Source organism: Salmo salar, chromosome 12 (assembly GCF_965601325.2).
Source record: "Salmo salar chromosome 12, fSalSal1, whole genome shotgun sequence".
Lineage (NCBI taxonomy): Eukaryota > Metazoa > Chordata > Actinopteri > Salmoniformes > Salmonidae > Salmo > Salmo salar.
This window is the reverse complement of record NC_138302.1, coordinates 21385001-21412018: the sequence shown is the minus strand read 5'-3', so window position 1 is coordinate 21412018 and position 27018 is coordinate 21385001. Positions and strand designations below refer to the sequence as shown.

Here is a 27018-nt window from a genome sequence, read left to right as displayed (position 1 = left end):
CACGCCAGAATGACTACCGCCCTGTAGAACTCACATTGATAATCATTAACTCTAAGGCTTCACGCCAGAATGACTACCGCCCTGTAGAACTCACATTGGTAATCATTAACTCTAAGGCTTCATGCCAGAATGACTACCGCCCTGTAGAACTCACATTGGTAATCATTAAATCTAAGGCTTCATGCCAGAATGACTACTGCCCTGTAGAACTCACATTGGTAATCATGAAGTGCTTTGAAAGGCTGGTTATGGCACACATCAACTCATCCCATCCCAGACACCCTAGACACACTCTAATTTGCATACAGATCAAACAGATCCATAGGTGACGCAATCTCAATTGCACTAAAATACTAAAACGTTGAAATTTGCATGAAAGTAGTTATACATTTGCAAAATGTTCTCTCCGCCCCATGGCAAAATGTGTAGAATTCTCCAGACACACACACACACCCAACACTAGTCTAGGGAATCGGGTAAGGTGGAGGTGATATGATCCTTAACTATTCTCTCAAAGCACTTCATGATGACACAAGTGAGTGATACAGGATGATAGTCATTTAGTTCAGTTACCTTCAGTTTCTTGGGTACAGGAACAATGATGGACATCTTGAAGCATGTGAGGACAACAGACTGGGATAGGGCCACCCCTCATGTGCATAGACATCAACCTTATCCATAGTACAAACAAACAGGCACGGGTCCAAAAGTTAAGCGCTGTCGGAGCTGTGCTGCTCTTGTAATCCACTCCTTCTGCTTGTTTTCTGCACCGCACGTGTGTGTGTGTGTTTGTGTGTGTGTTTGGGGGGGTTAACACCCTCCTCCCTGCCATTCCTCGCTGTGTGTGCCAGTCACACTACTGCAGGGGAGGATGAGGGACACACAGACATGGTTGGGGAAGCATTTCACTGGTGCACACACTGAATATAGGCTTGGCACTGAAACATAGAAACAGGTCCATCCATCTGGCATCCGCTTATGTAAACAATGTTGAAGAAAGATTAAGAGAGAACAGGAAAGAGAGAGGGGAGAGGGGGAAGAGAGATGGAGGAGAGAGGGGAGAGGGGGAAGAGAGGGAGGAGTGACGGGGAAGAGAGATGGAGGAGAGAGGGGAGAGGGGGGAGAGAGATGGAGGAGAGAGGGGAGAGGGGGAAGAGAGATGGAGGAGAGGGGGGAGAGGGGGAAGAGAAATGGAGGATACAGAGATGGAAAAGGCAGAGAAAGAGAAAAAGAGAGATGGTGAAAGTGATAAAGATGGGTGGGGGGAGCGAGATCGAGATAGATATAAAGAGAGAAAGAGTAGAGAGAGAGAAACAGAGAGATATAACGTAGAGAGAGAGAGAGATACAGTAGAGAAAGAAAGAGAGATATACAGTAGATAGAGAAAGAGAGAGATATACAGTAGAGAGAAAGAGAGAGATATACAGTAGAGAGAGAAATAGAAATAAAGAGAGAAAGAGAGAGAAAAATAGAGAGAGTGATTTAAAGAGAAAGAGTAGAGGCAGAGATACAAGTAGAAGTAAGAGAAGGAGTAAGAATGAAAGAGAGATACAAATTTTATGGATCTTTCATATTTGAAGTTTATCATTGGAGTGATTTACAACAGTTAGAGTCCTGGGCCAGGGCCAGAACCTAATAGGACAATAAAAGTGTTTCTCCATTGGGGTGATTTACAACAGTTAGAGTCCTGGGCCTGGGCCTGGGCCAGAACCTAATAGGACAATAACAGTGCTTTTCTATTGGGGGGATTTACAACAGTTAGAGTCCTGGGCCTGGGTCAGAACCTAATAGGACAATAACAGTGTTTTTCTATTGGGGTGATTTACAACAGTTAGAGTCCTGGGCCTGGGCCAGAACCTAATGGGACAATAACGGTGTTTTTCTATTGGGGTGATTTACAACAGTTAGAGTCCTGGGCCTGGGCCAGAACCTAATAGAACAATAACAGTGTTTTTCCATTGGGGTGATTTACAACAGTTAGAGTCCTGGGCCTGGGCCTGGGCCAGAACCTAATAGGGACGGGGGGACGGACGGACGGACGGACGGGGGGATGGACGGACGGACGGACGGGTGGACGGACGGGCGGACATTGAGGTCTACAATCGGTGACATGAGAACAATCAGCTAACAAACCAGGGAGAAAATGCAAGCAGCAGTTACAGACTTGAATTGACAACCACTGCACTATACAGTTACAGAATAAAGTTTTGCAACTTCAAAAGTTCACACTGAACCAATCATCCACCAGTAAGACATCTGGACCTAGCAGGTGTTCAAGATAAGATACGGACAGAGAGAGAGAAATACATAAAGAGAGAGAGAGGGGGGAGAGAGAGATAATGTGACAGAAAGATAGAGAGAGAGGAGGGGGAGGAAGGGGAGAGAGAGAGAGATATTGTGACAGAGAGAGAGAGGGGGGAGAGGGAGAGAGAGAGATATTGTGACAGAGAGAGAGAGGGGGAGAGGGAGAGAGATATTGTGACAGAGAGAGAGAGGGGGGAGAGGGAGAGAGATATTGTGACCGAAAGATAGAGAGAGAGAAAAAAAAAACAGCGCAAACTCGAATGCTATTTGGCCCTAAACAGAGAGTACACAGTGGCAGAATACCTGACCACTGTGACTGACCCAAACTTAAGGAAAGCTTTGACTATGTACAGACTCAGGGAGCATAGCCTTGCTATTGAGAAAGGCCGCCGTAGGCAGACATGGCTCTCAAGAGAAGACAGGCTATGTGCACACTGCCCACAAAATGAGGTGGAAACTGAGCTGCACTTCCTAACCTCCTGCCAAATGTATGACCATATTAGAGACACATATTTCCCTCAGATTACACAGACCCACAAAGAATTAGAAAACAAACCCAATTTTGATAAACTCCCATATCTACTGGGTAAAATACCACAGTGTGCCATCACAGCAGCAAGATTTGTGACCTGTGCCACAAGAAAAGGTCAACCAGTGAAGAACAAACACCATTGTAAATACAACCCATATTTATGCTTATTTATTTTCCCTTTTGTACATTAACCATTTGTACATCATTACAACACTGTATTTATACATAATATGACATTTGTAATGTCTTTATTCTTTTGAAACTTCTGTATGTGTAATGTTTACTGTTAATTTTGATAGTTTTTTTCACTTTTGTATATTATCTACCTCATTTGCTTTGGCAATGTTAACATATGTTTCCCATGACAATAAAGCCCCTTGAATTGAATTGAATTGAATTGAGAGAGGGAGAGGGAGATAAAAGAGAGAGAGAGAGAGAGATAATCCTACCCTGCCATGACGATGAAGAAATCCAGACGGTTCCACGTGTCGCCCAGGTAACAGCGACGGCCAAAGATTCCGAGGGCCATCATCTTCACCACCATTTCCACCGCAAAGAAGACATAGATGAAGACATCGAAGGCCTGAGAGACGGGAGAGAGAGGGAGAGGGGAGAGAGAGAGAGGGGGGAGAGAGAGGAGGGAGAGAGAGAGGGAGAGGGAAGGGAGAGGGGGTAGGAGAGAGAGAGGGAGGGGAGAGGAGAGGAGAGAGGAGAGGGATTGAGGGTTGAGAGAGGGAGAGGGGGTGAGAAAGAGGGAGGGGGTGGTGGAGAGAGGGAAAGCGAGAGAGAGAGAGAGGAGGGGGAGAGATAGGAAGAGAGAGCGAGGGGAGGGAAAGAAGGATTAAGGAGTGAGGGAGGGAGAGTGGGTGAGAAGGAGAGGGAGGGAGTGAAGGAGCAAGGAGAGGAAGTGGAAAGGGTGAAAGTAGGAGAGAGGGAAGAAAGGATAGTCAGCTTATTGAGAATACCTGATTTCTCTCCATCTCCCCATCCCTCCCTCCCAATCCACCTCCATATCACCCTTCTCCACCATCCATTCCCTTCTTTCTGTAAACAGACAACTAATGAAAAACGATTTGTCTGAACTGCAATCAGCGAAAAGCTTACACACACACACGCGCACGCACGCACGCACGCACGCACGCACACACACACACACACACACACACACACACACACACATCGAACCACGGTCCCTAATCAAGCAGCTAATTAAAACTGTATAAAGGCATCACCAATCTCTGCTGCTTCTGTTGTCAACATTAATATTGTTGTTGTTGTTGTTGTTATTGTTGTGCTTAATTCATTCACGCCAACATTCTGTTTGTTGTCTGCTGTTTATTCCAGGGATTACAGAATCATTATTTGGTTCAAAGAGTGCTCGTAATTGTATTAAATTGAATAATGCACGCAACATGATTTGAAATTGAACTGCATGATACAACCCATTTATTTGTTGTTCTGAGCTGAAAGCATTTGGCACTCTTTCCCCTGTAGGATGGTCACAGTATAGTTGACAGAGCTGGAGTCTCTATCTACTGATAGAGGGTCAGATTTTATATCCACTTTAATGATCAAGATTAGAATGGGGGGTATGGCAACCTGATCCTAGACCTGTAGTTAAGTCAAGTGACAACTCTGTCAGTCTTCACCTTTGACCTTTGTGAATAGGAAGCAATGAGCGAGGGGAGACCCTCAGTAAAGATCGAGTACCAACAATCAAACTAAATCATCCCTCCCTTGACATTTCCACAGGTCATTCCCTCCCTCTCTCCCTCTCTCTCTCTTTCTGTCCCGACTTCCCTCTCTCCCTCTTTCCCTCTCTGTTTCTGTCTCTCCCTCTCTCTTTCTGTCACTCTCTCCCTCTCTCTCTCCCTCCCTCCCTATCTCTTTCTATCCCTCCCTCCCTCTCTTTCTCCCTCAGATTTGACAGGAGGGCTCAAAGAATTTCAATTGTCTTTTTCATCTCTGAGGATTCAGAGAAAGACTGACAACACACACACACACACTCACTCAAACAAACAAACAAACAAACAAACAAACAAACAAACAAACAAACAAACAAACACACACACACACACACACACACACACACACACACACACACACACACACACACACACACACACACACACACACACACACACACACACACACACACACACACACACACACACACAGCTGATACGCATGGATGGAACCAATAGAGTGTAACTCAGGCTCTCTACATCACTAGCACACCACAACCAATAAATCCCTGCCATTTCAAAACCATGAATGAACAAAACAGAAAGTATCAACAGTATGGACGGATGACTGTAAGTTGCTTTAGATAAAAGCGTCTGCTAAATGGTACATTATATTATGTTTAAAAACAGACACAGCTAAAACTCACCTACAATAAGTGGATGCTGAGCCTAGACTAGATATACTACGTCTTCTATTAAACGACGTTGTTAATATGGTACATAGAGTATTAGATAATGTCAACATGTACACTGTGACGTTGTTAATATGGTACATAGAGTATTAGATAATGTCAACCTGTACACTGTGACGTTGTTTATACGGTACATAGAGTATTAGATAATGTCAACATGTACACTGTGACGTTGTTAATATGGTACATAGAGTATTAGATAATGTCAACCTGTACACTGTGACGTTGTTAATATGGTACATAGAGTATTGAATAATGTCAACCTGTACACTGTGACTTTGTTTATACGGTACATAGAGTATTAGATAATGTCAACCTGTACACTGTGACGTTGTTAATATGGTACATAGAGTATTGAATAATGTCAACCTGTACACTGTGACTTTGTTTATACGGTACATAGAGTATTGAATAATGTCAACCTGTACACTGTGACGTTGTTTATACGGTACATAGAGTATTAGATAATGTCAACCTGTACACTGTGACGTTGTTAATATGGTACATAGAGTATTAGATAATGTCAACCTGTACACTGTGACGTTGTTAATATGGTACATAGAGCATTGAATAATGTCAACCTGTACACTGTGACGTTGTTAATATGGTACATAGAGCATTGAATAATGTCAACCTGTACACTGTGACGTTGTTTATACGGTACATAGAGTATTAGATAATGTCAACATGTACACTGTGACGTTGTTAATATGGTACATAGAGTATTAGATAATGTCAACCTGTACACTGTGATGTTGTTCATACGGTACATAGAGTATTAGATAATGTCAACATGTACACTGTGACGTTGTTAATATGGTACATAGAGTATTGAATAATGTCAACCTGTACACTGTGACGTTGTTAATATGGTACATAGAGTATTGAATAATGTCAACCTGTACACTGTGACGTTGTTAATTTGGTACATAGAGTATTGAATAATGTCAACCTGTACACTGTGACGTTGTTTATACGGTACATAGAGTATTGAATAATGTCAACCTGTACACTGTGACGTTGTTAATATGGTACATAGAGTATTGAATAATGTCAACCTGTACACTGTGACGTTGTTTATACGGTACATAGAGCATTGAATAATGTCAACCTGTACACTGTGACGTTGTTAATATGGTACATAGAGTATTAGATAATGTCAACATGTACACTGTGACGTTGTTAATATGGTACATAGAGTATTAGATAATGTCAACCTGTACACTGTGACGTTGTTAATATGGTACATAGAGTATTGAATAATGTCAACCTGTACACTGTGACGTTGTTTATATGGTACATAGAGTATTAGATAATGTCAACCTGTACACTGTGACGTTGTTAATATGGTACATAGAGTATTGAATAATGTCAACCTGTACACTGTGACGTTGTTTATATGGTACATAGAGTATTAGATAATGTCAACCTGTACACTGTGACGTTGTTTATACGGTACATAGAGTACTAGATAATGTCAACCTGTACACTGACTCTTTATGGGTTACAGTGAGGGAGAGGTAGATTCAGTAAACAGTGATATAAGACACCAGTTGTCCCCTATTCCCCATAGAGGTTTTAAATCCACATTAAAGACCAATAGATATGGGCAGGAGGATTTCTGTTAGATCTGGAGGGGAGAATCCAGACACACGCATGCACGCACGATCGCACGCACGCACGCACGCACACACACACACACACATCAACTAGCTCTCACAGTTTCAAGTCAGAATTAGATGTTCATCCATGTTTCTCAAATGACACATTTCGAAGTTGTTGCAAACGTCAAATTGTAAGTGTTTAAGGTTAGTTTAGGCATTAACACTGAAATCTTAAGGTTAAGCCTGAACTCTGAATGGTTAAGGTAAGGGTTAAGGTTAAGCCTTAACTCTGAATGGTTAAGGTTAAGGTTACGGGTAAGCCTTAACTCTCAATGGTTAAGGTAAGGTGTAAGGTTAGGCATTAACTCTGAATGGTTAAGGTAAAGGTTAAGGTTTGGGATAGGTGTAGCCCTTTCCTGCAATCAAATTGTCACGTCCTGACCAGTAAAGGGGCTGTTTGTTATTGTAGTTTGGTCAGGGCGTGGCAGGGGGTGTTTGTTTAGGGTGTTTCGGGGTTGTTTGGGTTATGTTCTATGTTAGTGTGTTTCTATGTTATTTCTAGTTGGTCTATTTCTATGTGGTGTTTATTGGGTTGACCTTCAATTGGAGGCAGCTGCTTCTCGTTGCCTCTGATTGAAGGTCCTATTTATAGGGGTGTTTGTTCTATGGGGGTTTGTGGGTAGTTATTTCCTGGTTTAGTGTTTGTCGCACCTGACGGGACTGTTTGGAGTCGTTTGTTTTGTATACGTGTTTATTTTGTTTTTCCTTCTTCAAATAAAAAAAGAAGACGAGTATACATTTTCCCGCTGCGTTTTGGTCCACTCCTTACGACAATCATGACACAAATTATCTTGTGGCCTCGTGAGGACTGTTATGAATATTTTTCACAATTTCATAATTAATAAACATTACTTTGAAAAGAATGCAAAAATCAGGTTTTGTTATATATCAGCCTTCTGTGACGTACACTACCGTTCAAAAGTTTGGGGTCACTTAGAAATGTTCTTGTTTTTGAAAGAAAAGCACATTTCTTTTGTCCATTAAAATAACATAAAATTGATCAGAAATAGAGTGTAGACATTTTTTATGTTGTAAATGACTATTATAGCTGGAATCGGCAGATTTTCAATAGAATATCTACATAGGTGTACAGAGACCCATAATCAGCAACCATCACTCCTGTGTTCCAAAGGCACGTTGTTTTAGCTAATCTAAAGAAGGACAGTTTTATTGCTACTTTAATCAGCACAACAGTTTTCAGCTGTGCTAACATAATTGCAAAAGGGTTTTCTAATGATCAATTAGCCTTTTAAAAGTATAAACTTGAATTAGCTAACACAACGTGCCATTGGAACACAGGAGTGATGGTTGCTGATAATGGGCCTCTGTACGCCTATGTAGATATTCCATTAAAAATCAGCCGTTTCCAGGTACAATAGTCATTTACAACATTAACAATGTCTACACCATATTTCTGATCAATTTGATGTTATTTTAATGGACAAAAAATGTGCTTTTCTTTAAAAAACAAGGACATTTCTAAGTGACCCCAAACTTTTGAACGATAGTGTATATAAAGTGAAATATTGGGATGCAAACTGAACATTTGATCCTTTCAGCTCTATGTCTATCAGGCCTTAACCATGTGTGTGAGGTGTATACTTTTGATCCAAAGTAGATTTGCTCAAGACTACCAAGAATCACTCTGTTTGACCCTGATTTAGCCCGCTGCAGTAAAATCTCTGAAACAACTTTCCATCGCTGGATTCAAACTGCAAAGTTTAGAATCAGAGGCTTACGCCCATCTGCCACCCCTGTCCACAAAGCCCAACTCCTTGTCAACAATGCCCAAGTATATCAAAACCTACTGGAAGGTAACAGTACTCACTGTTGCCCCTAGTATCAGTTTCCAACTCATCTCCTGAAGTCCTCACACATAGATGGACTTCGAATACTGACTTGTATCATGGGTGATCTGGTTGCACACACACACACACACACACACACACACACACACACACACACACACACACACACACACACACACACACACACACACACACACACACACACACACACACACACACACACACACACAGAGAGAGAGACTCCTACATGTACAGTATGTGTTCATACATAGGTTATGCACGCTGTGTGTGTGTCCGTGCGTGCGTGTGTGTGTATGGTTGTGAGCGAGAGAGAAGAGAGACAGAATATATCCATGTCACGTGTCTTCTCCAGGATAAATCAGTGATACAGTAAAACCTCTGTAAAGATGACGGTGGGTCAACGAAGAGACAATCTCTTGTATGTTCTGTTTTTTTTTAAAAGCACATAGAGAAAGCAATGTAGTGCCTTCACATCAGAGAGAAAAGACAGAGGAGAAAGAAGGAAAGAAAGTCATTTTTCAATAGATGACAAGAGGTGCTATTGAGAGGAATTTGAGAGGTGTGAAGAAAGTGAGTAGTGGTCCTTGCACAGGGATCGCATAGTTAAACAGTATTAGTGTGTGTGTGTGTGTGTGTGTGTGTGTGTGTGTGTGTGTGTGTGTGTGTGTGTGTGTGTGTGTGTGTGTGTGTGTGTGTGTGTGTGCGTGCAGCGTGTGTGTGTGATACTGACCTGTAGTACCTTACAGCGGTCTGAAGAGCAGTCTATGTTCTCACAGGGTTGGTACATACCCAGGGTCACACAGTTGAGTAATATCACCATTATACTGCAGCGCTCGAACCACGTAGAGGCACCAGGGTTAAGGATAATACTCAGTGTAGAGAGACTGGATTAACAGAACATACAGACTGGATTAACAGGACAGAGAGACTGGATTAACAGGACAGAGACACTGGATTAACAGGACATACAGACTGGATTAACAGAACATAGAGACTGGATTAACAGGACATAGAGACTGGATTAACAGAACATACATACTGGATTAACAGGACAGAGAGACTGGATTAACAGAACATACAGACTGGATTAACAGGACAGAGAGACTGGATTAACAGAACATACAGACTGGATTAACAGGACAGAGAGACTGGATTAACAGGAAAGAGAGACTGGATTAACAGAACATACAGACTGGATTAACAGGACAGAGACACTGGATTAACAGGACATACAGACTGGATTAACAGGACAGAGAGGCTGTATTAACAGGACAGAAGACTGGATTAACAGAACATACAGACTGGATAAATAACAGGACAAAGAGACTGGATTAACAGGACAGAGAGACTGGATTAACAGGACATGGAGACTGGATTAACAGGACATGGAGACAGAAAGACTACTATTTTATACAGTCTCTATAATTAGGTTCCTGTGTCCTGGTTAATCATGTGACATGCCTGGATTTGAACCTTTTCTTCAAGCTTCTTCATAATATTGTCCATTTTTCTTTTTATGTCAAATGGTCCAGCTTTATGTTGTGATTTAATCCTGAATTCTGTAAAAGGCTTAAAATAAAGGTTAAACTCCAGGACGTGTGACATGACCTAATTAGCATAATAGAAACATCTAGAGATATGTTTTTTGCATTGGGTGCGTCTCAAGTTAGTTAGGTGGAACCACAGAACACAACAGGGCCCTATAATAACACTTTAGTTAAGTGGAACCACGTCGTCGACAACAACAGGGCCCTATAATAACACTTTAGTTAGGTGGAACCACGTAGTCAACAACAGGGCCCTATAATAACACTTTAGTTAGGTGGAACCACAGACAACAACAGGGCCCTATCATAACACTTTAGTTAGGTGGAACCACGTAGACTACAACAGGGCCCTATCATAACACTTTAGTTAGGTGGAACCACAGACAACAACAGGGCCCTATAATAACACTTTAGTTAGGTGGAACCACAGACAACAACAGGGCCCTATCATAACACTTTAGTTAGGTGGAACCACAGACAACAACAGGGCCCTATCATAACACTTTAGTTAGGTGGAACCACAGACAACAACAGGGCCCTATCATAACACTTTAGTTAGGTGGAACCACAGACAACAACAGGGCCCTATAATAACACTTTAGTTAGGTGGAACCACATAGACAACAACAGGGCCCTATCATAACACTTTAGTTAGGTGGAACTACAGACAACAACAGGGCCCGATCATAACACTTTAGTTACGTGGAACCAGGTGGACAACAACAGGGCCCTATCATAACACTTTAGTTACGTGGAACCAGGTAGACAACAACAGGGCCCTATAATAAATCTTCTTAAGGATAGGCGTCCCGCTAGCGGGACAACTTCCGGTGAAACTGGAGGGCGCGCAATTCAAATAAATAATCATAAAAATTATGGATATTAAACATCTAGGTACATACAAGTGTCTTATATCAGTTGAAAGCTTAAATTCTTGTTAATCTAACTGCACTGTCAGATTTACAGTAGCTATTACAATGAAAGCATGCCATGTGATTGTTTGAGGACGGCGCCCCACATCAAAATATTTTTCCAGCGGCACAGATTTCATAAATTCACAAATATCGATTAAGTATTCACTTACTTTTTGAAAATCTTCCTCTGATTTGTTATCCAAAGGGTCCCAGCTATAACATGTAGTGTCGTTTTGTTAGATAAAATCCTTCTTTATATCCCATAAAGTCTGTTTAGTTGGCGCCATCGATTTGAGTAATCCATTCGTTCAATATGCAGAGAAAGGAATTCGAAAATCTACTCCTAAACTTTGTTTCAACAAGTCAAAATGTGTTTCTATTTACTCCTCAGATACCCTAAAATGTAATCAAACTATAATATTTCTTACGGAAAGAAGTATGTTCAGTAGGAAACCGATTTTAGCAGGTGCGTCTTGTCTTCATGGCGCACGCAAACACGAATTTCCAAGACTGTCCCTGTACTAAAACTGATATTTCTTATTTGTTTTGGAAGTTACAAGCCTGAAACCTTGAACATAGACTGCTGACACCTTGTGGAAGCCATAGGAATTGCATTCTGGGAGCTAGAATTGAGTATCCCCTTATACTTGCATTTGTAAGAGCATGGTCCCTCAAAAAAAAAAAATGTCTGGTTGGTTTTTCTTTGGATTTTCCCCTACCATATTAATTGTGTTATATTCTCATATATTATTTTAACATTTCTACAAACTCCAAAGTGTTTTCTTTCCAAAGGTACCAATTATATGCATATTATCTTATCAGGGCCTGAGCAACAGGCAATTCACTTTGGGCATGTCATTCATGCGGGAATTGAGAGAAAAGGGGCCTAGCCCTAAGTTAATACTTTAGTTAGGTGGAACCACGTAGACAACAACAGGGCCCTATAATAACACTTTAGTTAGGTGGAACCACGTAGACAACAACAGGGACCTATAATATCACTTTAGTTAGGTGGAACCACAGACAACAACAGGACCCTATCATAACACTTTAGTTAGGTGGAACCACGTAGACTACAACAGGGCCCTATCATAACACTTTAGTTAGGTGGAACCACATAGACAACAACAGGGCCCTATAATATCACTTTAGTTAGGTGGAACCATGTAGACAACAACAGGGCCCTAAAATAACACTGTAGTTAGGTGGAACCACGTAGACAACAACAGGGCCCTATAATAACACTTTAGTTAGGTGGAACCACAGACAACAACAGGGCCCTATAATAACACTTTAGTTAGGTGGAACCACAGACAACAACAGGGCCCTATAATAACACTTTAGTTAGGTGGAACCACATAGACAACAACAGGGCCCTATCATAACACTTTAGTTAGGTGGAACCACAGACAACAACAGGGCCCTATAATAACACTTTACTTAGGTGGAACTACAGACAACAACAGGGCCCTATAATAAAACTTTGGTTAGGTGGAACCAAATAGGGAGTGAGAGCGAGAGAGACAGCGAGAGAGAGAGAAATATATGCAGATACATACATATATATATATATATAGAGAGAGAGAGAGAAAGAGAGAGAGAAATATATATAGAGAGAAATAGAGAGAGATAAAGAGAGCAAAAGAGAAAGAGGGATAGGGAGACAGGGAGAGAAATCCAGACGTATAAAAAAGAACAGCGAGAGAAACTTCCCAGCAGTTCTTTGAAGTGTGACAGTGAGATATTGAAAATACGTCGCAAATGGTACCCTATTCCCTAAATATTTCACTAGTCAAAAGTAGTGCACACTGTAGAGAATAGGGTGCCATTTGGGACGCATCCATTGAATATGCATTGTGGCTTTGAGGGGCTATGGATGAATACAAACACTAAAAGAGGTACTTAATAGTCCAGCGGGCCAAATCACCCTCTGGGGGATTAATTAATACAAAAGGCTCTGCTCTAATGCAACTCTGCTCTCCATCACTGCCCGAACTACTTCCAACACTTCAGGGGGAGGAAGGTGGGGAAAAATAAAGAAGATATTGTTGCTGTATGACTTCTGTAGGATAGAAAATATATGCTCAATTCTTTTCATTTTATTTTCTATACCTCTGACATTTTCATATGAAAAGGAGGAGAAGTACCGGCCATGAAGTAATACACAATACAGGGACAAATCCTTTCTTCAGATTTATGAGCACAGCCCAAAGTCCCATATTAACCTGTTCATTACCATGAATGGATGATTTTTTTAGACATCTGAAGTACATATAATAGGCTTTTGAAATTAGGATTGTGGCCACAAGATTACTGGAATCCTGGGTTTACAATAGAAGAATCCTGTGTATTACATCTGTAGAATCCTGTGTATTACATCAGCAGAATCCTGTGTATTACATCAGCAGAATCCTGTGTATTACATCAGTAGAATCCTGTGTATTACATCAGCAGAATCCTGTGTATTACATCAGCAGAATCCTGTGTATTACATCAGTAGAATCCTGTGTATTACATCAGCAGAATCCTGTGTATTACATCAGCAGAATCCTGTGTATTACATCAGTAGAATCCTTTGTAGAATCCTGTATTACTTGATGTTCACCGTACCTGAATCCTCACTGTCCTTCTTCCTATTCTAAAAGCCTAGATGTTCTATACATACATTACTATGGATAAAGACAGACAATGTGCACATCCACACACACACACACACATGAACGCACATGCGCACAAAGCACACACACATTTAAATCAATAACTTGCAGCTATTACTGGCATTTAAAGGGAAATATTCCGAGCTCTGAAGAACATGTTTCATTAATATCACAACAGATCTATGATACAGTACAATGTACCACAACAGATCTATAATAAAGTACAATGTACCACAACAGATCTATAATACAGTACAATGTATTACAACAGATCTTTAATACAGTACAATGTATCACAACAGATCTATAATACAGTACAATGTATCACAACAGATTACATTTACATTTACATTTACGTCATTTAGCAGACGCTCTTATCCAGAGCGACTTACAAATTGGTGCATTCACCTTATGATATCCAGTGGAACAACCACTTTACAATAGTACATCTATATCTTTTTTTGGGGGGGGGTTAGAAGGATTACTTTATCCTATCCCAGGTATTCCTTAAAGAGGTGGGGTTTCAGGTGTCTCCGGAAGGTGGTGATTGACTCCGCTGTCCTGGCGTCGTGAGGGAGCTTGTTCCACCATTGGGGTGCCAGAGCAGCGAACAGTTTTGACTGGGCTGAGCTCTAAGATCTATGATACAGTACAATGTATCACAACATATCTATAATACAGTACAATGTATCACAACAGATCTATGATACAGTACAATGTATCACAACAGATCTATAATATTGTACAATGTACCACAACAGATCTATCATACAGTACAATGTATCACAACAGATCTACAATACAGTACAATGTATCACAACAGATCTATAATAGAGTACAATGTATCACAACAGATCTACAATAAAATACAATGTAACACAACAGATCTAATACAGTACAATGTATCACAACAGATCTATGATAAAGTACAATGTATCACAACAGATCTAATACAGTACAATGTATCACAACAGATCTATGATAGAGTACAATGTATCACAACAGATCTACAATACAGTACAATGTATCACAACAGATCTATGATAAAGTACAATGTATCACAACAGATCTACAATACAGTACAATGTATCACAACGGATTATAATACAGTACAATGTATCACAACAGATCTACAATACAATGTAACACAACAGATCTAATACAGTACAATGTATCACAACAGATCTATAATACAGTACAGTGTAACAGATGTACAAGAAGACATGAGGGAAAAGGTCTAGAGGGGAAAGAATAGTTTTTCTTCTCTTTCTCCCTCGTCACCCTCTCTCTCCCCCTTTCTCCTCATTCCTGTCTCTCCTTCTGCATTCTCCTTCCCATTCTCTCTCCTCATAGTCTTCTCTCTCCCCACTCACCCACCACCAACCCACCTCTCTCTTCTACTTAATAGGTATAGGATATATGATATGTCAGCCATTTTTACAAAGCTGGTCCAGCTCTATGCAGTAATGAGCACTTAGATTATCCCAAGCTGTCACAGCCCCTAGTGCAAATCACCAGGCTATCATCCTTCAAGCTGCTATGTAGTTGGAGATGATATAGATACAGGGAAATAACTTCCTGGAAATAACTGTAACATTAGTACATTTAGAGCCAGCAACTTTATATTTCTGTCAAAGTCAGTGAAAATGAAGGAATTGAGCCTGCAAGCTAATGCTATATAGGGATAATCTTTGTCACACACACACACACACACACACACACACACACACACACACACACACACACACACACACACACACACACACACACACACACACACACACACACACACACACACACGCAATGCACGCATTTGTTTTACTATCCTTGTGGGGACCAAACAATTGATTCCCATTCAAAATCCTATTTTCCCTAACCCTAACCCTTAACCTAACCTTAACCCTAACCCTAACCTTAACTCCTAACCCTAACCCTAAACATGCGTAACCTCTAAGCTTAAAATAGCCTTTGAAATGTCCACACTTGTACGAATGTTTCTTTTTTTACTTTCCTTGTGAGGACTTCTGGCCCCCACAAGGATAGTAAAACCACATAAGCACACACACACACACACACACACACACACACACACACACACACACACACACACACACACACACACACACACACACACACACACACACACACACACACACACACACACACACACACACACACACACACACACACACACACACTTGAAAATAGTGTGACCACATCTCCAACTCTCTATGCAGAAATCCAGTCTAGCATTCCCTGATTCTTATAAGGTCTCAGCTGCCTGCTTTTCTCTCTCGCTCTCTCGCTCTCTTGCTTTCTCTCACTCCCTCTCTCTCCCTCTCTCTCTCACTATATTTTTCTCTCTCTCCCTCTGTTTCCCAGCTTTCTCTCTCCTTCCTCCACTTTCCCTCGTTCAAAATGTGCAAACGCTTTAAAAATCGTTCTCTGAAAAATGAGTCAATTAGTGCTAGTCTTAGAGGATCTTTTCCTTTCTCTCTCTTTCTCAATCTTTCTTTCCCCTCTGACTCCATCTCTCTCTCTCTCTCTCTCTCTCTCTCTCTCGCTCTCCCTTAAACGCTTTCTCTCTTTCTTTCTCTCTCTCTCCCTACCACTCTCCCATTCTCTCTCTCCCCATTTTTTTATTTCACCTTTATTTAACCAGGTAGGCCAGTTGAGAACAAGTTCTCATTTACAACTGCGACCTGGCCAAGATAAAGCAAAGCAGTGCGACAAAAAACAACAACACAGAGTTACACATGAACAAAAGTAAAGTCAATAACACAATAGAAAAATCGATATACAGTGTGTGCAAATGGAGTAAGGAGGTAAGGCAACAAATAAGCAATTTAGCAAATTAACACTGGAGTGATAGATGTGCAGATGATGATGTGTAAGTAGAAATACTGGTGTGCAAAAGAGCAAAAAAAGTAAATAAAAACAATATGGGGATGAGGTAGGTAGTTGGATGGGCTATTTACAGATGGGCTGTGTACAGCTGCAGCGATCGGTAAACTGCTCAGATAACTGATGCTTAAAGTTAGTGAGGGAGATATGTCTCCAACTTCAGCGATTTTTGCAATTCATTCCAGTCATTTGCAGCAGAAAACTCGAAGGAAAGGCGGACAAAGGAGGTGTTGGCTTTGGGGATGATCAGTGAGATATACCTGCTGGAGCGCGTGCTACGGGTGGGTGCTGTTATGGTGACCAGTGAGCTGAGATAAGGCGGAGTTTTACCCAGGACAAATACTTTTAGATGACCTGGAGCCAGTGAGTCTGACGACAAATATGTAGCGAGGGCCAGCCGACGAGAGCTGTATAACGATGTTGACCAAAAACAACACTTTGTGAAGATTGAGTCAAAGTGTTTCACAAACAATCCTTCAGTTTTTCACACTCGAGGAGGACAATGATTGCGCAGCTACACAGAGAACACTTGTGACTCACTGTATTGAAAAGAACTGGAGCCTTGAGATCGGTTTGGGCCTCGGAAGCACAACAACAATAGAACAATAGAACAAAACCAGCATTTTCAGATATTAAGTATACCACCTGCTAGCTGCAGGTTGCAAAAAAGGCTTATGTTTAAGTGTTGGTATTGCTGAGGTATTGCGGAAGGAGGAAGATGAGGAAGAAAGGGCATAGAGATTTAGCTTTGCGATCAGTTATACCTTGAAATAACAATACCACAATACTCCATTAGAAAACAAAACCAACATATTAAGACTTATACCATACCACCTGCAGACTAGGATACACGGCTGGAAGGTGTATAAAGCATTGATATTGGTGAGGTAAAAGTGGAGGGAAGGAGAGAAGGGTGTATAGTTTAGCTTTGTGATCAAGTAGGCCAGCGGTAGGTAACCTTGTTCCTGGAGTACCACAAGCACTTCATATTATTGTTTTAACCCACCTGGAAGACCAGCTGTGTTGTAGCCAATCACTGAACTGATCATTTAGCTCAGTTGGTCAGTATGGTGCCTCCAGGGACAGGGTTGCCTACACCTGAAGTAGGCCTTGAAAGCACAATACCACAGGACTCCATTAAAAACCAAAACATATGGTATCATACCACCTGTAGACTAAGAGAAGCTTGAAGCTGCAGAAAGCATTGACATTGGTGAGGTACAGGGTGGTACAGGCTTGTACAGGGTGGTACAGGCTGGTACAGGGTGGTACAGGGTGGTACAGGGTGATACAGGGTGGTACAGGCTGGTACAGGGTAATACAGGGTGGTACAGGCTGGTACAGGGTGGTACAGGGTGATACAGGGTGGTACAGGGTGGTACAGGGTGATACAGGGTGGTACAGGCTGGTACAGTGTGATACAGGGTGGTACAGGGTGGTACAGGGTGATACAGGGTGATACAGGGTGGTACAGGGTGGTACAGGCTGGTACAGGGTGGTACAGGGTGATACAGGGTGGTACAGGGTGATACAGGGTGGTACAGGGTGATACAGGGTGGTACAGGGTGGTACAGGCTGGTACAGGGTGATACAGGCTGGTACAGGGTGGTACAGGGTGGTACAGGCTGGTACAGGGTGATACAGGGTGGTACAGGGTGATACAGGGTGGTACAGGGTGATACAGTGTGGTACAGGGTGATACAGGGTGGTACAGGCTGGTACAGGGTGATACAGGGTGATACGGGGTGGTACGGGGTGGTACAGGATGATACAGGGTGATACAGGGTGATACAGGGTGGTACAGGGTGATACAGGGTGGTACAGGCTGGTACAGGGTGATACAGGGTGGTACAGGGTGGTACAGGGTGATACAGGGTGGTACAGGGTGATACAGTGTGGTACAGGGTGATACAGGGTGGTACAGGGTGGTACAGGGTGATACAGGGTGATACAGGGTGGTACAGGGTGATACAGGGTGGTACAGGGTGGTACAGGCTGGTACAGGGTGATACAGGGTGATACAGGGTGGTACAGGGTGATACAGGGTGGTACAGGGTGGTACAGGCTGGTACACAGTGTGGAGAGGAGGGCATAGAAGTTCCAGCTGGGGGTAGATGACTTTTTAATATATATCAGCATGTCTGCACTTTGAGTTTTACTCAATCTTTCTCTCCCTCTTTCTCTCCCCCTCTCTAATTCTCCCTCTCTTTTATTGTTTCCAAAGAGACACAGAAGAAACATCAAATGCCCTCTGATCTCCATGGCAACCCATCAACTATTAAGTAAAGCTAATTCCGTTGTGTGTGTGTGTGTGTGTGTGTGTGTGTGTGTGTGTGTGTGTGTGTGTGTGTGTGTGTGTGTGTGTGTGTGTGTGTGTATGTGTGTGTGTGTGTGTGTGTGTGTGTGTGTGTGTGTGTGTGTGTGTGTGTGTGTGTGTGTGTGTCTGTGTGTTAGAGAGAGAGCGACTGTATCTAATGCAGGGCCCAAGGGGGTATGAAATATGCTTCGATGTCATTAGCTGTCCTCTGTAGAGCCAGCATATCTTCCAACACATCCCAAATGGCACCCTATTCCCTATTCAGCGCACTAGTTTTGACTAGGACCCATAGGGATCTGGTCAAAAGTAATGCACTATGTAGGGCATAGGGTGTCATTTGGGAGGCAAGCCTCATCTCTTCTCATTCACATTGGTAGCAACTCGTTTTCTTTCCACCATTTTGGATGGCTCAAAATGGCTGCCAAGTATCTGCATGATTCTATGGGAATGATATGTCATGTCTTGTTAATATGAATGATATGTAATGTCTTGTCAATATGAATGATATGTTATGTCTTGTCAATATGAATGATATGTTATGTCTTGTCAATATGAATGATATGTTATGTCTTGTCAATATGAATGATATGTAATGTCTTGTCAATATGAATGATATGTCATGTCTTGTCAATATGAATGATATGTAATGTCTTGTCAATATGAATGATATGTAATGTCTTGTCAATATGAATGATATGTAATGTCTTGTCAATATGAATGATATGTTATGTCTTGTCAATATGAATGATATGTTATGTCTTGTCAATATGAATGATATGTTATGTCTTGTCAATATGAATGATATGTAATGTCTTGTCAATATGAATGATATGTTATGTCTTGTCAATATGAATATGTCATGTCTTGTCCTGAACTGCCATGGGATATCACATACTGTAATGCTCCATAGTCTCTGATATCACCGTCTGTTATTTCAAGACATTGTGGTACGCTTGACAGACAAACACACACACACACACACACACACACACACACCACACACACACACACACACACACACACACACACACACACACACACGTTCGGTTCTAAAGGTAATTTTGATTGGTAGTATGACATCCGTTGACAACAGGTCCCATGGCCTGTATGTTGATACAATGACACACACACCCACGTGCAGAATAGATAAACACTCAGGACGTCTCTGATGTAATGACAAGACATTTTCCAGGATCCTCCTCCCTAGGCTTTCTGGGACCATTCCTGACGAGTAAAACCATTAGCCACTCAACAGTGGCTACGGACATCTATGGATACACACACACACACACACACACACACACACACACACACACACACACACACACACACACACACACACACACACACACACACACACACACACACACACCTTCTCTTATCCTATGTTCATAGATCTCCCACTAGCTCTGACTGGCCTGGCTACTGGTTCTCTAAATAGCTACTGGTTCACTGACTAGCTACTGGTTCACTGTCTAGCTACTGGTTCTCTGACTAGCTACTGGTTCACTGACTAGCTACTGGTTCACTGTCTAGCTACTGGTTCTCTGACTAGCTACTGGTTCACTGTCTAGCTACTGGTTCTCTGACTAGCTACTGGTTCACTGACTAGCTACTGGTTCACTGTCTAGCTACTGGTTCTCTGACTAGCTACTGGTTCACTGACTAGCTACTGGTTCACTGTCTAGCAACTGGTTCTCTGACTAGCTACTGGTTCACTGACTAGCTACTGGTTCTCTGACTAGCTACTGGTTCACTGACTAGCTATTGGTGTTCTGACTAACTACTGGTTCACTGACTAGCTACTGGTTCTCTGACTAGCTACTGGTTCACTGACTAGCTACTGGTTCTCTGACTAGCTACTGGTTCTCTGACTTGCTACTGGTTCTCTGACTAGCTACTGGTTCTCTGACTAGCTACTTGTTCACTGACTAGCTACTGGTTCTCTGACTAGCGACTGGTTCTCTGACTTGCTACTTGTTCACTGACTAGTTACTGGTTCACTGACTAGCTACTGGTTCTCTGACTTGCTACTGGTTCTCTGACTTGCTACTGGTTCTCTGACTAGCTACTGGTTCTCTGACTAGCTACTGGTTCTCTGTCTAGCTACTGGTTCTCTGACTAGCTACTGGTTCACTGATTTGCTACTGGTTCTCTGACTAGCTACTGGTTCTCTGACTAGCTACTGGTTCACTGACTAGCTACTGGTTCTCTGACTAGCTACTGGTTCTCTGACTAGCTACTGGTTCACTGACTAGCTACTGGTTCACTGTCTAGCTACTGGTTCACTGACTAGCTACTGGTTCTCTGACTAGCTACTGGTTCTCTGACTAGCTACTGGTTCACTGACTAGCTACTGGTTCTCTGACTAGCTACTGGTTCTCTGACTAGCTACTGGTTCACTGACTAGCTACTGGTTCACTGTCTAGCTACTGGTTCACTGACTAGCTACTGGTTCTCTGACTAGCTACTGGTTCTCTGACTAGCTACTGGTTCACTGACTAGCTACTGGTTCTCTGACTAGCTACTGGTGTTCTGACTAGGTACTGGTTCTCTGACTAGCTACTGGTTCATTGACTAGCTGCTGGTTCTCTGACTAGCTACTGGTTCTCTGACTTGCTACTGGTTCTCTGACTAGCTATTGGTTCTCTGACTAGCTACTGGTTCTCTGACTAGCTACTGGTTCACTGACTAGCTACTGGTTCTCTGACTTGCTACTGGTTCACTGACTAGCTACTGGTTCTCTGACTAGCTACTGGTTCTCTGACTAGCTACTGGTTCTCTGACTTGCTACTGGTTCTCTGACTAGCTACTGGTTCACTGACTAGCTACTTGTTCTCTGACTAGCTACTGGTTCTCTGACTTGCTACTGGTTCACTGACTAGCTACTGGTTCACTGACTAGCTACTGGTTCACTGACTAGCTACTGGTTCTCTGACTTGCTACTGGTTCTCTGACTAGCTACTGGTTTACTGTCTAGCTACTGGTTCTCGGACTAGCTACTGGTTCTCTGACTAACTACTGGTTTACTGTCTAGCTACTGGTTCTTGGACTAACTGCTGGTTCTCTGACTAACTACTGGTTTACTGTCTAGCTACTGGTTCTTGGACTAGCTACTGGTTCACTGACTAGCTACTGGTTCTCTGACTAGCTACTGGTTCTCTGACTTGCTACTGGTTCTCTGACTAGCTACTGGTTTACTGTCTAGCTACTGGTTCTTGGACTAACTACTGGTTCTCTGACTAACTACTGGTTCTCTGACTTGCTACTGGTTCTCTGACTAGCTACTGGTTCTCTGACTAGCTACTGGTTCTCTGACTAACTACTGGTTCTCTGACTAGCTACTGGTTCTCTGACTAACTACTGGTTCTCTGACTAGCTACTGGTTCTCTGACTAGCTACTGGTTCTCTGACTAGCTACTGGTTCTCTTGCTGTTACACAAGCTTGGATATATAAGTGTTAGAAAACAACCATACAGTTCAGTAGTAGTAGTGGCAGTAGTAGTAGTAGTAGTAGTAGTAGTAGTGGCAGTAATAGTAGTAGTAGTAGCAGTAGTAGTAGTAGCAGTAGCAGTAGCAGCAGTAGTAGTAGTAGTAGTAGTAGCAGTAGTAGTAGTAGTAGTAGCAGTAGCAGTAGCAGCAGTAGTAGTAGTAGTAGTAGTAGTAGTAGTAGTAGTAGTAGTAGTAGTAGTAGTAGTAGTAGTAGTAGTAGTAGTAGTAGTAGTAGTAGTGGGTGTGTGGTGCGGTGGGCAGCTTTGTAGGACTGGATTTGAACCAGAGTTCAACTCAGGACGATATGAATACATCAGAGAGGAAGACCTGAGAGAGAGAGACAGAATGCTGAAAGTAGGAGATTGTTACTGAACATACATCTGTATTGCTTGCTGTGTCGGGTTTTAGGCTGTGTTTCTGCATAAGCACTTTGTGACATTTGCTGATGTATATATAAATGTGATTTGATTGAAAAGCCTTGGAGACTAGAGAGGAATATATACACAGAGAGAGAGAGAATGAGCTGTGGACACAAGGGAGAGAGAGATGGAGAGAAAGAGACAAGCGCCAGCTTGCTGAGCGGGCCCTAGTGGAGCCAGTACGTTGTAGAAGGTGCAAGTAGTTGAATTCATCTGTGAGCTATTTGTATTCATTTATAGTCTATTTTACATTTTATTTAGACGAGTCTATAGACCGACTGCCTGTACATGTCCGACCAATACACTCGTTTGTGTGTTTTTGTTGTTGTACATAGTTAATATTCTAACATTTCAAACAATGTCTCTCTTTATAAAGATTTGTGTGTTTAATGTTAACTGTTAATTAGGGATTATGTTAATGAAATGCCCAGTGCAGTCTAAAACGTGCTTTTCCTGTATTTTATATACATTGACTATACCACACATTAGTACCACCTTCCAAATATTGAGTTGGTGGAACATTCTGGATACACACAGGAAACTGCTGAGCGTGAAAAACCCAGCAGTGTTGCAGTTCTTGACTCAAACCAGTGGGCCTGCCACCTACTACCATACCCCGTTCAAAGGCACTTCCAATGTTTTGTCCTGTCCATTCACCCTCTGAACGTCACACATACACAATCCATGTCTCAATTGTCTCAAGGCTTAAAAATCCTTCTTTAACCTGTCTCCTCCCATTCATCTACACTGATTGAAGTAGATTTAACAGGTGACATCAATAAGGGATCATAGCTTTCACCTGGATTCACCTGGTCAGTCTGTCATGGAAAGAGCATGTTCCTAATGTTTTGTATACTCAGTGTATATTTCCACACTATGAGGTTGGAATAATACTGTGAAACTGTTTTTTAAGTATAAGATTGGTGAAGATGCTGGAGGCAAAACTGAAGAAACAGGAAAAAGTCTCGGCACACTTCCAATCAGATGCACATTTCTTTAATTGTGGCTGAGCTTTCTGATGAAGGTCAACTGCTCAGCCACAATTAAAGACATTTGCATCTGACTGGAAGTGTGCCGAGATTTTTTCCTGTTTCTCCAGCATAAGAGAGATGTTTGTAAAGATCGTCTGAAATGTCAGCCTGTTTTGGTGGGATGGAGATTTCGCCTGCATGGTGACATCTCCAGGTGGTAAATTAATTAATTGACCAATAAGAAAGAGAGTTCCAAACCTCTCTGCCAATAACAGCTAGTTTTCAGTTTTCCCCTCCCCGCTTTGACAGTCCTAGCAAAATTCTTGCTTGAGAAATTGCTCATCGCTAAGAAGCTATTTTTGTTTATTTTTGACCTGGTGACTGACACACACACACGCACGCACACACACACACACACACACACACACACACACACACCACACACACACACACACACACACACACACACACACACACACACACACACACACACACACACACACACACACACACACACACACACACACACTTTAAACACCCTAAGCTCCTTTGAGAACCCTCTTTAAAAGTGTTAATTGCTTAATTAACTCAGAAACCACACCTGTGTGGAAGCACCTGCTTTCAATATACGTTGTATCCCTCATTTACTCAAGTGTTTCCTTTATTTTGAAAGTTACCTGTATATTTCCCATGCCAATAAAGACCCTTTGAATTTAATTTAGAGAGAGAGAAGGGATTCTTAAACTCCTCTGAGGCTGAGTAAACAAGTGAAATAATTTTTTCCAAGCTCCTCCTCCTCCTCCTCCAGGAAGTAGTCACCAGTGAGATCAGCAGTGTTATGAAGCGTTCCCGGTCTGAAATATTTAGATTCCTACTGAGTCACCGCTTACCAAGGATGAGCGTTGGCGGCTCTGTTGTTTTTCATAAGTTGAATGAATTCATATTAATGTTCTCTCTCTGACTCTCTCTCTCTCTCTCACTCTCTCTCTGTCTCTCTCTCTCACACACACACACACACACACACACACACACACACACACACACACACACACACACACACACACACACACACACACACACACACACACACACACACACACACACACACACACACACACACACACACCACACACAAAGTCACACACACGAAGTCACAGTGACTGTGACCCATATTTTTTGCTGCAGCCCGTTGCCACAGCAACAGGGCCTAGTTACACTTGAGGAATCCTAGAGGCCTTGGCCGCTGGCCATCTGTGGAGAGAGAGAGGGACAGAGATAGAGAGTGAGATACTTAATTTGTGATTGTTTATTTCACTTGCTTTTGCAATGTTAAATATGTTTCCCATACCAATAAATTGAGCAACAGAGAGCGAGAGAGAGAGGGGAAAATAAGAAAAAAATACCCCCCCCCTCTCCTCCTCCTCCCTTACTTGTCAGGTGAATGTAGACTTAAAAGAACCAGAAATAGCCATTTATTTCCTCTAAATCTAATAGTACTCCAGCTGAAAAAGGGACTATAAGATAAAACATTCTACCTCCAGTTTCTCTAGACTCAGAGTACCTTCAATAGCAGTAGCTCCAGTTTCTCTAGACTCAGAGTACCTTCAATAGCAGTAGCTCCAGTTTCTCTAGACTCAGAGTACCTTCAATAGCAGTAGCTCCAGTTTCTCTAGACTCAGAGTCCACTAGATGAGGTATAGTATAGTATAGTAGTAGATCCATTTTCTCTAGACTCAGAGTCCACTAGATGAGGTATGGTATAGTAGTAGATTCAGTTTCTCTAGACTCAGAGTCCACTAGATGAGGTATAGTATAGTAGTAGATTCAGTTTCTCTAGACTCAGAGTCCACTAGATGAGGTATAGTATAGTATAGTAGTAGATCCAGTTTCTCTAGACTCAGAGTCCACTAGATGAGGTATAGTATAGTATAGTAGTAGATCCAGTTTCTCTAGACATAGAGTCCACTAGATGAGGTATGGTATAGTAGTAGATCCAGTTTCTCTAGACTCAGAGTCCACTAGATGAGGTATAGTATAGTAGTAGATCCAGTTTCTCTAGACATAGAGTCCACTAGATGAGGTATAGTATAGTATAGTAGTAGATTCAGTTTCTCTAGACTCAGAGTGCACTAGATGAGGTATAGTATAGTAGTAGATCCAGTTTCTCTAGACACAGAGTCCACTAGATGAGGTGTAGTATAGTAGTAGATCCAGTTTCTCTAGACTCAGAGTCCACTAGATGAGGTATAGTATAGTAATAGATCCAGTTTCTCTAGACTCAGAGTCCACTAGATGAGGTATAGTATAGTATAGTAGTAGATTCAGTTTCTCTAGACTCAGAGTCCACTAGATGAGGTATAGTATAGTAGTAGATCCAGTTTCTCTAGACATAGAGTCCACTAGATGAGGTATAGTATAGTAGTAGATTCAGTTTCTCTAGACTCAGAGTCCACTAGATGAGGTATAGTATAGTAGTAGATCCAGTTTCTCTAGACTCAGAGTCCACTAGATGAGGTGTAGTATAGTATAGTAGTAGATCCAGTTTCTCTAGACTCAGAGTCCACTAGATGAGGTATAGTATAGTAGTAGATCCAGTTTCTCTAGACACAGAGTCCACTAGATGAGGTATAGTATAGTAGTAGATCCAGTTTCTCTAGACTCAGAGTCCACTAGATGAGGTATAGTATAGTAGTAGATTCAGTTTCTCTAGACTCAGAGTGCACTAGATGAGGTATAGTATAGTAGTAGATCCAGTTTCTCTAGACTCAGAGTCCACTAGATGAGGTGTAGTATAGTATAGTAGTAGATCCAGTTTCTCTAGACTCAGAGTCCACTAGATGAGGTATAGTATAGTAGTAGATCCAGTTTCTCTAGACTCAGAGTCCACTAGATGAGGTATAGTATAGTAGTAGATCCAGTTTCTCTAGACATAGAGTCCACTAGATGAGGTATAGTATAGTAGTAGATTCAGTTTCTCTAGACTCAGAGTCCACTAGATGAGGTATGGTATAGTAGTAGGTCCAGTTTCTCT

General features: G+C 41.9%; 1 protein-coding gene across 1 annotated transcript in view; it reads right to left on the bottom strand.

The window, feature by feature from the left end:
- The window catches only part of LOC106593365 (voltage-dependent T-type calcium channel subunit alpha-1I), a 131645-nt gene that overhangs the window by 102640 nt on the left and 1987 nt on the right, over positions 1 to 27018 (bottom strand). Inside the window, exons 3-4 of the mRNA XM_082958442.1 lie at positions 17998 to 18853; positions 3286 to 3419 (exon numbers count right to left, since the gene is read on the bottom strand). Of these exons, the coding sequence (XP_082814568.1) occupies positions 3286 to 3419; positions 17998 to 18853 (990 nt within the window). The remainder of the gene's footprint in view (positions 1 to 3285; positions 3420 to 17997; positions 18854 to 27018) is intronic.